General features: G+C 39.7%; 1 protein-coding gene across 50 annotated transcripts in view; it reads right to left on the bottom strand.

Annotated features, from left to right (window-relative positions):
- Positions 1 to 14,260, bottom strand: part of PPHLN1 (periphilin 1) — a 139,480-nt gene extending 125,220 nt beyond the window's left edge. For 7 of the 50 annotated variants that reach the window (XR_012002890.1, XR_012002888.1, XM_026000133.2 and 4 more), the window contains exons 1-3: positions 14,137 to 14,230; positions 11,594 to 11,665; positions 1,036 to 1,078 (exon numbers count right to left, since the gene is read on the bottom strand). Coding sequence is in view for 24 of the 50 variants with exons in the window: in XM_026000133.2 (XP_025855918.1) it covers position 1,036 (1 nt within the window). In the remaining 26 variants the exon portion in view is untranslated. Of the gene's footprint in view, positions 1 to 293; positions 395 to 1,035; positions 1,079 to 2,415; positions 2,527 to 11,562; positions 11,666 to 14,136 lie in introns of those variants that run through there. The other 43 variants (XR_012002889.1, XR_012002891.1, XM_072765535.1 and 40 more) reach the window with 24 other exon arrangements.
- Positions 14,261 to 14,297: the final 37 nt, after the last annotated feature.

A 14,297-nucleotide genomic window follows, 5' to 3' on the forward strand; every position in this document is an offset into this window, starting at 1 on the left:
ATGAGCAAAATCTATTAAATGTTAAATGAACATATGCTTTGACCTGGAAATTCTATTTCTATGTATACTTTGCACAGGTACACAGCAAAGATTGAAAGCAACCTAGAATGTTGGTCAGGAGGGTAGAGATTAAATAAAATGCTGTATATTCATATATAAAGGAATATTATGCAAGCCATTTCAGAGAAAAGTAACCCATATATAATATAGAAGGAATGCCAAGATACACTGCTAGGTTAAAAAAAAAAAGGGGGGTGGGGGATCCCTGGGTGGCTCAGCAGTTTAACGCCTACCTTCAGCCCAGGGTGTGATCCTGGGGTCCCGGGATTGAGTCTCACATCAGGCTCCCTACATGGAGCTGCTTCTCCCTCTGCCTGTGTCTCTGCCTCTATCTCTCATGAATAAATAAATAAATAAAATATTTGTTTAAAAAAAGGTTGATTAATATGTTGAATACACTGCCACTTAGGGAAAATAAAAAAAATAGGGTATGAATACATATCCATATGTACAGATTATTTCTGGAGGTATAAGCAAGAGAATGTAACAGTGCCTGACACTGGGAAGAAACGGGTGGCTGGGTATAGGAAGATGAATATTTATACTGTGTTATGTTTTATACTTTCTATCATCTATAATAAAAATAAGTTACTATTTTTAAAGATCCTGGAAATCATTCATGAAGTATAATGTATCAGAGCACCTGGCAGGCTCAGTCGGAGGAACATGTGACTCCTGATCTCAAGATTTCTATTTCAAGTCCCACGTGGGGTGTAGAGATTACTTAAATAAGTGATACTTTAAAAAATTTTTTTAATTAAAAGAAAAATAACATCTCAAGTGATAGCAATAGTTATGAATATAAATTAATGAACTAAAGGAAAACAAGTAAAAATAAGACGGAATTAATTTAAAAAACTACAAGAGTTCTAAGGAAATAATATATAGTTTAACTAGATATAATACTACAATATTAAAGTTACTGGTTTCCCACAAAAAAAAAAAAAAGGTAAGAATAACTACTATACTACTTACTTGAGTCCTTTCAGGAATCAAATTTAAAGTTTTCAACAATCTCCTGTAGGAGGGGGGAAAAGTACAGACATAAGGATTTCTGTCTGTATAAACCAATCAATGGAGAAAAATAATTAACTCTTATTTGCATAAATAAAACTCTCAAAATAAAAAATAATCACCATTAATAAGCCAAACTCCCTTCAAATACATCTTTAAAAACAGGAGATATTATTTTGACCACCAGAGGCCACCCAAGTTTCATAACAACTGAGTTATATTAAAAGAATTCTAGGGATCCTTGGGTGGCTCAGTGGTTGAGCAGCTGCCTTTGGCCTGGGGCGTGATACTGGGGTCCCGGGATCAATTCCTGCGTTGGGCTCCCTGCATGGAGCCTGCTTCTCCCTCTGTCTGTGTCTCTGCCTCTCTCTCTGTCTCTCATGAATAAATAAATAAAATCTTTAAAAAGGAAAAAAAAAGAATTCTAATCCTAACTTTGCTCAAAAGTTGAGAGCTGGGCAGGGCATGTCTCTTCTTAACCTTATCTCTAAAAGAATTACATTTAATGTGTAAGGTAATTTTTATCTAGAATATTAAGAACACTGGCTTTAAAATATCTCATATGTTAAAAAAAATTCTAGCATCCTTAGTCTGGAAATCCCTACAGTTTTATATTGGCAATAAACAGTCCCATGTTCAAGTCATCCCAAAATCAAAGAGAGAATCATCAACTCATCAAAGAATACTAAACTCACTAGGTAAAAATTTGATGGAGAATTTTTTTTCCGATTTTTTTGAATATCACTGATACCCAACATTACAGTAGTTTCACTGTACAACAATTATACATTATGCTATGCTCACAAGCGTAGCTACCATCTGTCACCATTGTATCACTATTACAAAAATACCATTGACTATATTCTCTATGCTTTTTCCTCCTGTGACTACATTCTGGAACTCAAAGCTTGTATCTCCCACAACAGAGAACTTTTAAAAACTTTCCCTCAAGGGACACCTGAGTAGCTCAGTTAAGGGTCTGCCCTCAGCTCAGGTAGGCGATCCTGCAGTCCTGGGACTGAGCCCTGAGTCAGGCTCCCTGCTCAGCAGGAAGCCTGCTTCCCCCTCTCCCTCTGCTGCTCCTCCTACCACTTGTGATGTCTTGCTCATTCTCTCCTGCTCTCTCAAATAAACAAACAAACAAACAAACTTAAGGGAAAAAACGTACTAAAACTTTTCCCCAAAAGAATGAAAGTACACTGAGCAAGCTTAGGTAAAATGAAGACAATAACAAAATAAGCAATGTGCAAAGCATGACGAACACTGCAAATCTATGAATTAGTCTGCAGCGATAGAAGAAACATATCTCAATATCATAAAAGCCATATACAAAAAACTCACAGCGAATATCCTCCTCAATGGGGAAAAACTGACCACCTTTTTCCATAAGGTCAAGAACACAACAGGGATGTCCACTCTCACCACTGCTGTTCAACACAGTACTGGAAGTCCTTGCCTCAGCAATCGGACAACAAAAAGAAATAAAAGGCATCCAAATTGGCAAGTAGTCAAACTTTCACTCTTCACAGATGACATGGTACTCTAGGTAGAAAACCCAAAACACTCCCCCCCCCCCAAAATTGCTAGACCTGATATAGAATTCAGCAAAGTCAAAGGGTATAAAATCAATGCACAGAAATCAGTTGCATTTCTACACGCTAACAATGAGGCAGAAGCAAGAAATTAAGAAATCGATCCCACTTACAACTGCAACAAAAACCTTAAGATACTTAGGAACAGACCTAATCAAAGAGGTAAAGAATCTGTACTCTGAAAATTATCTTTAAAAAAAAAAAAAGAGAGAGAGAGCACCTGGGTGGCTCAGTGGTTGAATATCTGCCTTTGGGACAGGTCATCATCCTGGCATCCTGGGATGGAATCCGGCATCAGGCTCCCCTCAGGGGTGCCTGCTTCTCCCTCTGCCTATGTTTCTGCCTCTCTCTGTGTCTCTCATGAATAAGTAAGTAAAATCTTTAAAAAAAAAAAAAATAAATAAAAGAGCTATAGGCTTGAGTAGATTGATTCTCTGTCTGCCATTTTATATGAAATTCAAAGGACAGGAGCGGCTCTCCTAGAAAGATTAAGCTCACCTAATGGCTACACAGAGATTTTGTGCTTACTAGCCAAGTGCGAAAATAAAGCTCCTGATCTAGTTGTCTTTTTCTGCCTGGTAGTGTGCATGACAACTAACAGAATATTACTGTTATTACCTGAAAATAGATCTACTTTAATCAACCTATGATTTACAGAAGCTTAAAAAAAGTCGCAAAGAAAGTCAAAGTATATAACTTTGATGAAAACCTAGCAATTGGAAACAAAGTTGCTAGAACAAGGCAAAAAGTAAAAAAAATAAAAATTCAATAGGACATCTAAAATACACATTATCAAGAAACAAGAGATCAATTGTGAAAGAGCTAAATATGAACAAATGAATCAAAGAGCTAAAATCTGGAGATACCTCAACAAATGGAAACAGCAAAACACCTAAAGAAATGTACATTTATCTGATGGAAAGTTATTTAGTGGGTGTATTGGTCAGTTCGGGAAGATGAAAAGTGTTGGATGGTAGTGATGGCTGTACTATAAATGTGAAGGTACCTTGAATTGTATACTTAATGGTTAAAATGGTAAATTTTATGTATATCTTAACACACTAAAAAATAAAAAAAGCATGAATTTATCTGGCAAACTGCCAACTGATTTTGCTGAATGTAACTATCACTTCTGTAGTGTATCAATCTGTATATTGAACTTAATTTCTACTAAAAACAAACAGCATCCATGAAATAGCTACACACTGCATTACTGTTACCACAATTTTAATTCCTACAGTTAGTCCTATAACAGTTTTGCATGTTTAACTCCATATTTGATGATGCCCCAGTGGAGTATTCACCTTAGTAGGAGCTACAGAAATCAGTTAAATGTAAAAATGTTTAGTAAATAAATAACTTCTCTTTACCTTAAAAAGTTGATAAATTTTAAAGATCCTAATTTAAATTACTGGTGTTTTATGTAAGTGATGAATTACTAAATTCTATTCCTGAAATCAGTATTACAGTATTAACTTAATTTTAAATAAAATTTAAATAAAATTTAAATAAAAATGTGAAACAGGGGCACCTGGGTGACTGAAATTTAAATAAAAATGAACTGAAATTTAAATAAAAATGTGAAACTGAAATTTAAATAAAAATGTGAAACAGGGGCACCTGGGTGACTCAGTTGGTTTAAGCATCTGACTCTTGATTCTGGGGTCGTGAGACCGTGCCCTGCATTGGGCTCCATACTGGGCATGGAACCCAGTTGGTATTCTCTCTCCTCCTTTGCACCTCACACGGCTCACACACATGTGCATGTGCACATGCTCCTGAGTGCACTCTCATTCATATATAAATAAATAATAAAATTTCAATTCCTGTACACCTGGCGAATAATTTTATAAAAGAAAATTAGTTTGCAGGGCTCCTGGGTGGCTCACTTAATTAAGCGGCTGCCTTCAGCTTACACCATGACCCCAAGGTCCTGGAATGGAGCCCCACATCAGGCTCCTTGCGCAGTAAGGAGCCTGGTTCTCTCTCTCTCTCCCTCTGCCTGCCACTCCCCCTACCTTTGCTCTTTCTCTGTGTCAAGTAAATAAATAAAATCTTTAAAAAAAAAAAAAAGAAGAAAAGAAAATTAGTTTCCTTTACAAAAGACAATAGTTTAATTGCTTAAGTGTCTGTAATACAATGATTAAGTATACACATTAGACTATAATCTCCTGTAAAAAGAATTTCATTTTTTAAAGTTACCTCTTCCTGGTGAGTCAACTAAAGTATCAGTATCTTACTGGGGCTTGGGGGTTTTTTGTGGGCAGGGGGATGAGCTAAATGGGTAATGGGTACTGAGGAGGGCACTTGCTGTGATGACCCCCAAGTGCTGTATCTAAGTGATGCATCACAAAATCCCACATGTGAAACCAACTTTATACTGTATGTTAACTAACCTGAAGTTTTAGTTAAAACTTGGATAAAATCTTAAAAAAAAGAATCATCATCAAGGGGTGCCTGGGGAGCTCAGTTCGTTAAATATCTGACTCTTGATTTCAGCTCAGGTAATAAGCAACACATCAGGTTCCCCACTGGGCAAGGAGCCTACTTAAGAGTCAGTCTCTCTCCCCCTCTGGCCATCACCCCCTCTCCTGCTCTAAAAAAATAATAACAATAATTTTTAAAAAAGAATCAAGAAAAAAAATGAGTGCCCTATGACTAAGAAATACCACCACTGAGTATATATTGTTACAGGATCTGTGTACCAGAGTCTGATAAGGTTGATCACTGCAAAACTTTACATTTCTAGAAAATGTGTACACATTTAAAATGAAATATCTAGCTACTAAAATACATGTACAGCACTTAAAAGTATAATTTATCAGAACATTTTAATTAAAATACAGACTTTTGTCCCTCATCTATGTGTGGTTAACTCTGGGGCATGAAAACACAAAATACAGATTTTGTTTTAAACTTTACACATGACTGGTACATTTTATGATTGCTCTTATTTGGCGATCTCTGAGTGGCTCAGTGGTTTAGTGCCTGCCTTCAGCCCAGGGCTTGATCCTGGAGTCCCTGGATCGAGTCCCACATCAGGCTCCCTACGTGGAGCCTGCTTCTCCCTCTGCCTGTGTCTCTACACCTCTCTCTCTCTAATGAATAAATAAATAAAATCTTTAAAAAAATGTTGTGATTGCTCTTATTTTCTCTCTTCTCTGATGGAATTACAATCCTGGCATTATGGCCATCAATACCTTTACACAATCTACAGGTATCTAGTTTTTAATGTACTTTTACCATACCTCTATTCTTTTTACAAAACGGCAGTATCAGAATAAAATGCTTTATTGTTAACTAAATTACTCTTAAGGGGTGCCTGTGTGAGTCAGTCGGTTGAGTGTCCAACTTTTGATTTTAGCTCAAGTCATGATCTCAAGGTCCTAGGATGGAGAGTTGGGTTCCCTGCCAGAGAGCCTGCTTGGATTCTCTCCCTCTCCCTCTGATCCTCCCCCAACTCTGTGCCCATGCATATATGTGCTCTCTCTCTTTAAAAACAAAATTAAAAAAATAAATTACTATGTATTTTCAGAATAAAGAATATAAAAATAGTAAACACAATATAAGACTAAAAAATATATAATAGTGGTATTGCTCACTGATAGGGCACTCTTTCTTTTTTCTTGATTATTCTTTTTAATCCGAATTTTTATTTAAATTCCAGTTAGTTAACATATAGTGTAATGTTGGTTTCATGTGTAGGATTTTGCGATTCATCACCTACATATGACACCTGGTGCTTATCATAGCAAGTGCCTTCCTTAATACCTATCACCCTTTAGCCCATCCCCCTGCCCACAAAAACAAAAACAAAAAAACTCAAAAAGATATTGACATTTTAATAAGACTAAATAGAACTTGGTGGAGCAAATAATTAGCATCCACCAAAAAAAAAATTTTTTAATATCAAACCGTACCAGTAAGGTCCATGTCAAATTATTAAACATCTTTCATCCTTAAGAAATCTATATACTTAGGGAAACAGGAGTATAAATAGAATATTCCATATGCAACCTTGTACTCTTAGTAAAAGAAAACAGAAGACACAGTTTGAGGATTACATAAAACGAAAAGAAAGAATACTGGACTATAAAGAAGGTAAGCCTTAAACTGGATCTTGAATTCAGACAAGAGAAATGGGAAAAGATAATCTTTTCAGCAACCTTCTGATTAGCAGCACATGTTGGTTATGACATCATCCAGACTTCAGAAACTGACCCATCCCACAACTAGCGCCAATCAGCAAAACTTAAGCAAAGATGCTCTCTCACTAAAGTGATTGTGTTACTTACCAGGTAATCACTAATCTCTCATTAGTGGAGTCTCAGTAGTACTCCAGTAAAGTGTTCTGATCCAAAAGGATATGAAAACTGAAGAACAGAACTGAAAAATGGAAGGACCCTCTACACTACAATTAGGGAGAGAACAGAATCAGAATTCACTATACAGAATGTAGGCTTCAGGGCAGCTCTGGTGGCTCAGCGGTTTAGTGCTGCCTTCAGCCCATGGTGTGATCCTGGAGACCCGGGATCTAGTCCCACGTCAGGCTCCCTGCATGGAGCCTGCTTCTCTCTCTGCCTGTGTCTCTGCCTCTCTCTCTCCCTCTGTTTCTCATGAATAAATAAATAAAATCTTAAAAAAAAAAAAAAAAAGAATGTAGGCTTCATTTAGAAGTTTGCTAATAACTAGTTCAAGATCATAAAACTAACTTGCATTCTCTTATGCCATATTCATTAGAGAATATGTTTAATATACCACCATAGTATATTAAATCCATAAAGAAGTAAGCCTTTCTTTGAGCACTCCAGAGAGCCAACCATTATTATGTTGACTTAGCTGCCGGCTAAGAGAATAGGGAGGGCTGGTATTCTCAGTGAGAGTAGCCTAGAAATTGAGAAAACAGGAAGTCGCAGGCAATATCCTTCTGTCAAACCATTCACACCTGGAATCCACAGGCAAGGCAATAGATATATTTTTTTTACCTTACCCAAACTGGTTATAGTAGCAGCTTAGACTGAAGAATAACTAACTGCACACTGCTCTCTTTTCAGCTTCCAGTAGTAAATACACTCAGGATAAAAAAAAAGAAAAACACACACACACACACCAGGGACCCTGTGGCTCAGTCAGTTAAGCAACTGCCTTCAGCTCAAGTCATGATCAGGTCCTAGGATCAGGTCCTAGGATCAGGCCCCTCATCGGGCTCCCTGCTTGGCAGGAAGTCTGCTTCTCCCTCTGCTCCTCCTCCCACTTGTGCTCACCTGCTGTCTCTCAAATAAAATAAAATCTTTTTAAAAACAACAACAAAACTGGGCAGCCCGGGTGGCTCAGCGGTTTAGCGCTACTTTCAGCCCAGGGCCTGATCCTGAAGACCAGGAATCGAGTCCCACATCAGGACTGCATTAGTCCCACATGCAGGCTCCTGAATGGAGCCTGCTTCTCCTTCTGCCTGTGTCTCTGCCTCTCTCTCTCTGTGAGTCTCTCATGAATAAATAAATAACATCTTTAAAAAAAAAGAAAGAAAGAAAAACAACAAAGCAGAATAAAATAGCTTTTCCTCCTCTCCAAACACATTCCTTTCACTATTTTCATCAGTAACTATTCTGATAGTGAACCAAGGTTAGTGAATAGCAAAGTCACATATGACATCATACTCTGAATGAGCATTAGGCATTTATTTGCATCGGCAATTCCCCACCTAGAATACTTTTCTCCAGGAATCTGCACGGTTAACTTCTTTGTCCTTCAATACTACCTTCTTAATGTAACCTATCTACAAGATCCCCCTAAACTTTGCTATTCTTTTCATAGCACTAATCATCTAAGATACTATATAACTTATATTTGATGCATATTATTGGTCCCTCACTACTAAGTATATGAACTATATGAAAACAGGGATCTCTATGTTCTTCATTGATTAATAAGCACCTAGGACAATTTGCACAACTTGAACACTCCGTGCTCAAAGTTCATAGAGTCAGTTTATTAATGCTGGTAATATGTTCCTTTAGATAAATGACTGCCACATCTCTACTTCTATCCTGACTGTTCAAGAGGACAGCTCACAGACATCTGCAACTCAACATGCCAAAAGTTCTTCATATTTCTCAGAAGCCTGTTTTATCTCCTGTCTTCCCCACTTTAGTCAATGACACCACCAGGTACCCAAGAGCCCAAATGAGAAGCCTGAATCATACAAAGACTCAAAACTTTTCATATCTATTTATTAAATCCAGTTATTTCTATCACCTCACTATGTAAATATCAGATGCTCCTCGTCTAGCTATTGGACTCCTCAGTAGTAAAACACTTGGTCTCCCTGCTTCTCACCCTACAAATTGTAGCCAGAATGTTCACTCTGATAAGACACCTGATTTAAAAATCTCAGTGGTTCCTCAAATACTGAAGAATGAAGATTCATCCTTAACCTTATAAAGGCTTATTTATGACCTTGCTTTTGCCTTTCCAGCTTCACCCACACCATTTCTCCAACAGTGTAGCATACTTTTCCTCAAACTACTATATCTTATCTGCCTTTCACCCTCTACTCTTCCTTCAGGATCCAACTTAAATATCAGCTTTTCTTATATTCTCTACAAAGAACAAAGTTGTTCTTTCTCTGGGTTTCTTAAAGCACCCTGCTATAATAGTACTATATAAATAACATCACATGCAATTTACTTTTTTTCTACTCCTCCCAAACTAAACACCACCACAAAGGCAATGACTGTGTACCTCTCTTACTCCCATTGCTTAACAAGTTAAAGGTACTTATTAAATATTGGCCAAATAGACCTATTCATATGACCACCACATGAGCCATTCTGGGGAACCTAAATATTGATTTGTACCTTTTAATTATAGGTCTCCCCTCACTACCTGAAAATTCACCTTATGCTACTTTCAATACCTGTTTTCACCAACCAAAAGAAATCCAAAGATTTTTGCTTTTACAGAGTGTTGACTCTTTCGTTAATGCCATTCAGCTTATGAAAGCTTATGGAGAGTTGGGCCAATCTGTATTCAAAAAACTTGTAATAAGCACTATTAACTTATAGCTCCTGTGGCTCCTAGATGGCTCACTCTGTGGAGCATGGGATTCTTGATCTCAGGGTTATGAGTCTGAGCCCCACATAGCATGCAGAGATTACTTTAAAAAAAAAGTAAAATTAAAAAAAAAAAAAAAAGATTATGGCTCCTACCACATTTCTCATGACATTAATGCCACTTCATTTTTGAGAAGGTTATCAGTGAGAATCCTTTAGCTCTATCCCCTAAAGCAGTGTTTCGGTTGCACTTTAAAATCATCTGAAGAGCTTTAAAAATACAAATGCTTGGGCCTCATTCTCTGAAGCCCCTGTATAATTGGCCTGGGGTGGAATGTTTTTTTAAAAATCTTAAACTTGGGCACCTGGGTAGCTCAGTCAGTTAAGTGTCTGCCTTCAGCTCAAATCATGATCCCAGGTCCTGGGATGGAGCCCCAAGGTGGGTTCCCTGTTCAGCCTGCTTTTCCCTCTGTCCCTTCCCCTGCTCATGCTCTCTCATTCTCTCTCTCTCAAAATCTTTTTTTAAAAAATCTTAAACTGGGACGCCTGGGTGGCTCAGCGGTTTAGCGCCTGCCTTCGGCCCAGGGTGTGATCCTGGGGTCCCAGGATCGAGTCCCACATCAGGCTCCCTGCATGGAGCCTGCTTCTCCCTCTGCCTGTGTCTCTGCCTCTCTCTCTCTCTCTCTCTCTCTCTGTGTGTGTCTCTCTCATGAATAAATAAATAAAATATTTTTAAAAAATCTTAAACTCAAATAAATAAATAAATCTTAAACTCATCTCCTTGAGCTCAGTATGAGATCCATTGACCTTAAAGCAAGGTAAACATATTACAGACATCCTAAATTGAAGCAAGAAGCTTTTACGGACTGACTTCAACCTAGAAGCTAGATAATACTACTCTTTATTGGAAAATGTTTAAAATTCCAGACAACTAAATTAAAAATGAAGTCTAGAACTCCTGAAGATCTATGAAAAAACTGATGCCAATTAAAATGGTCAAAATAAAAAATAAATAAATAAATAAATAAAATAAAATGGTCAAAATAAAGCAAAATATCTATTAAAATTAATCACCATTCCATGCTCAGTGAGATAAATGTAGGATATGGTAGTTAAGAAACCCAAGAAAATTTAAATAGAGACTTGAGAAATTATTTAAATGTGGATGAATGATAGTGGAATCCAAAGAAAGGTAAAAGAATTATGGAAGATGTGCCTGAGAAAGATGGAACTGATCAGAACGGAAGATTTGCATTGCAGAGGAATGGAAAGTTAGCCTGCACAGGAATTCAACAAGTTTTCATTTCCTCCCCTTTGGTAGATATTATCTCTCTTATTCCAGATAAAGCACAGAGGCTCTGAAAAACTCAGAGCCAAAGCCTGAAACCATTCAGGTTCTGCATGACTTTAAATCCTAAGCCGTTTCCATCATATCACATTGCTTCACAAACTTAACAGGCAAATATAGAACACATTTAAAGGCATTAAATGCTAACAACAAAAACAAAAAGACAAGCAACTAGAGAAGAAGCTCACTGCAGGCTTTTAAGTCTAGAAATAAGGTGTGGGGGGAAAAGGTCACTCCAGATTTACCTGGCAGATACAAAACGGATTAAAGGAGAAAGACCCTTAAGGGAAAGGAAACAACTGATTGCTTCATAATCACTAACTTACAGTACCATATTCTCTACTAGTTTCATAAATGACTTTTCAATGCTTTAACAATACCTCTAATATAAACCCCACTGTACTGTATTAAAAATACTTAGGGGATTCTTGATTGTTCAATGTAAGTGATCAATTAACTGAAATTATAAAAGTAGACAAAAATACCAGATATTCACCTATATATATGTTTACAAATCGAAATCTTACTTCACATCTGGATAAAGATGTCACAATCTTAACTGCTCAGCCTTCCAGTCTCAGCTCTCCTCTCCATTCCACCTTTAAAAAAAGGATACTCAGTTAACTTTGCTAATACATCATCCATATCTGAGGTTTCTCTGATCAAGAATCCAAATTGTTTCACACCAATGAACTGTAACAAATCCAAACTCCTCTGCCTTCTGCACAACCTATTCTATCCTCTCACCCAAACTCCTATTCTCTCCAGAAAGATCATGCATGTGGACCTCCTCGCCGTGCCACAAAGTAACACACACCACTCTAAAGTTGTTTGATGCATCTCCAAAACCAGAGGACCTCTTTTTATTCGCTCTTCCAACTTCAAACCATCCATGAAGACCAAGCTCAAAATCCAGTATTCTCAACAAAGCCCAATTCTAAGCCTTGCCACACTAAAACAGATTCCAAACCTATGACACGTGGCCCAGGGTTCTTTAGATTTTTTGTTTGTTTTGTTTGGGGTAATAAGATGTTATTCTACTGACAACACTTAAAAACTGCGAGATAGCACTTTCCAAAACAGTATTTCCAACTGTTATCGAAAAAAAAACTACCTGCTCTGGCAAGACTGGAATCATACTCTCACACAGCCACAATCAGCATAAGCTAAGCAGCAGCTGACCACCTTCCAAAGGTTCCTACATTTTAAGGTCAGATGATGTCAACTGCCCAGCTTTGGTCGGACACTGTACCTGCAGCGGTTGCAACCAAAAAAAATACCTGACTGCCTATTGGTCACTGGAATTACGAAAATAAAAAGACAAATCATAGCCTGTGTGCCCCGCCCCCCCACCCAGCCTCGCTCAGTGCAAAAGGCAAAGACCAGCAATCAATTAGCATACTGCGTGGTAAGTGCTAAGAGGAGGAAAATAGAGGGCACTCAGAACATAGCAAGGGTTACCTAACTCACTCTGGGGGAATTTACGAAGTGCCCCTGGCAGAAAGTTAGAGGCAAAGTGGGACCCCTAATAGGGGTGGGAATGATCCACAAAGAGGGAGAAGAAAGGTCAGAGCAATCCAATGCCAGAAAGAGAAAAAAGAACCTCCACAAAGATCCGGGGGAGGGAGGAAAAAATATTCTTGAAGAAGTGAAATCAGTTCAATACAGGTAGAGCCATCGCTTAGCCTGAAGTGCAGGTGTCCGAGAAAAGCGTCAGGGGGAAGGGCAAGAGGCAAAAGCCAAGTGTTAGTTATGGTCAGGAGATGAAAGAATTTCCCTTACAGCGGTAGCCTATGTCAGAGTTTGTTAAGCAGGGGATTGGAGACTTCAGAGAGCTCAGCTGTTGTGCTGAGGGGTGAAACGTGTAAGAAAAGGAGGGAGAGGGCCGCCTGCGTGGCTCGGCGGTTTAGCACCACCTTCAGCTCAGGGCGTGATCCTGGGGACCAGGGATCGAATCCCACATCGGGCTTCATGCAAGGAGTGAGTGAGTGAGTGAGTGAGTGTGTGTGTGTGTGTGATGAATGAGTAAATAAAAAATTAAAAAAAAAAAAAAAAAAGGAGGGAGAAGCCGTGATAGCCTAAATCAAAGGAGAGGGACTATGAAGCAGCCAGGGGGATGAGGGTGTAGCACAGAAGACCAAAGGGGCTTACATCTTGGGCGGTAATAACCCAAAATTAAGGAGGATGTGAAGCGTGGTAGTTTTGGGGGCGGGCCTCTAGGTTCCCCGGTGCATGTGGAGGCACTCGGGCCTCTCAAAGCTCAGCCGCGTCCTGGCTGCGCTTCCTTCTCTCTAGGAGACGTCGGCTTCCACCTGCATTGCTCGTGCAGGCTCCAGGAGGGGCTCCGGCTCCCAGGCTCCCAGGCTCCCAGGCTGGGATGAGAGGCCTGCTCCGTGGGTTGTGCTGGTGGGCCCGCGCGTATAAACCACCTCGGCACGAGTCTCTCATTTTTCTGTGGGAATCACTGGGCCCGTTTACCTCCTCTTAAGAGAAAAAATAAAATAATAATAAAAAAAAAAAAAGCAGGGTGTGCCCATTACAGGTTTACAGGACGGGAAAAGGGGCCGAACTGCTGCAACACCTGTCCGGACCAACTCAAGGAGTCCTTCTGGGAATCCAAGTTGACCTTGTCTCCCCCGACTAGACTGAGAGATCCGCCCGAAAAAAAGAAAAGAAAGAAAGAAAAAGGAAAAAACCTGTTTTTTTTTTTTTTTTTTTTTTTGGTGGCGCTCAACGTGCCTCCTGCTGAACTTGGTGCATCGGACCCAGGCTTGAAATGTAGGACTTCCTAACTGACCTTGGGTCTCTGAAGTTACCCCTAGTTCGGTCTTCCCTCTGCAAAAGGCGCCACAGAGAAGCAAACCTGCGCGCCTCAGACTCAACAGTTTCCTTTATTCCAAACTCCGCGGCGTCCCCACAGCCTGCACCGCAAGAGCAGGAGGACTGCACGATTCGAACGCAAAGGGAGACCCCGGGTCCCGCCACGGAAAACGCCGCCCGCTCCCCGCGGGCGCAGCAGCCCGCGCGCGCCCGGCCCCGTGCACCTGGAGGAAAGGTAAACCGCGCTCACCGACTCTGGGCCGCCGGGAGACCCCGCGAGTGCGCTCGTCCGCTCGCCGCCTCGCTCCCGAGCGGGCACTTCCGGCGCGCGCGCTGATGACGTCAGCGGAGGCGCCCGCCCTCGGCCCGCCTCCGCCGCCGGAGTCGAGCGGCCGCCAGGAAGAGGCGTTG

This window comes from Vulpes vulpes, chromosome 8 (genome assembly GCF_048418805.1).
Source record: "Vulpes vulpes isolate BD-2025 chromosome 8, VulVul3, whole genome shotgun sequence".
In the NCBI taxonomy this organism is placed as follows: Eukaryota; Metazoa; Chordata; class Mammalia; order Carnivora; family Canidae; genus Vulpes; species Vulpes vulpes.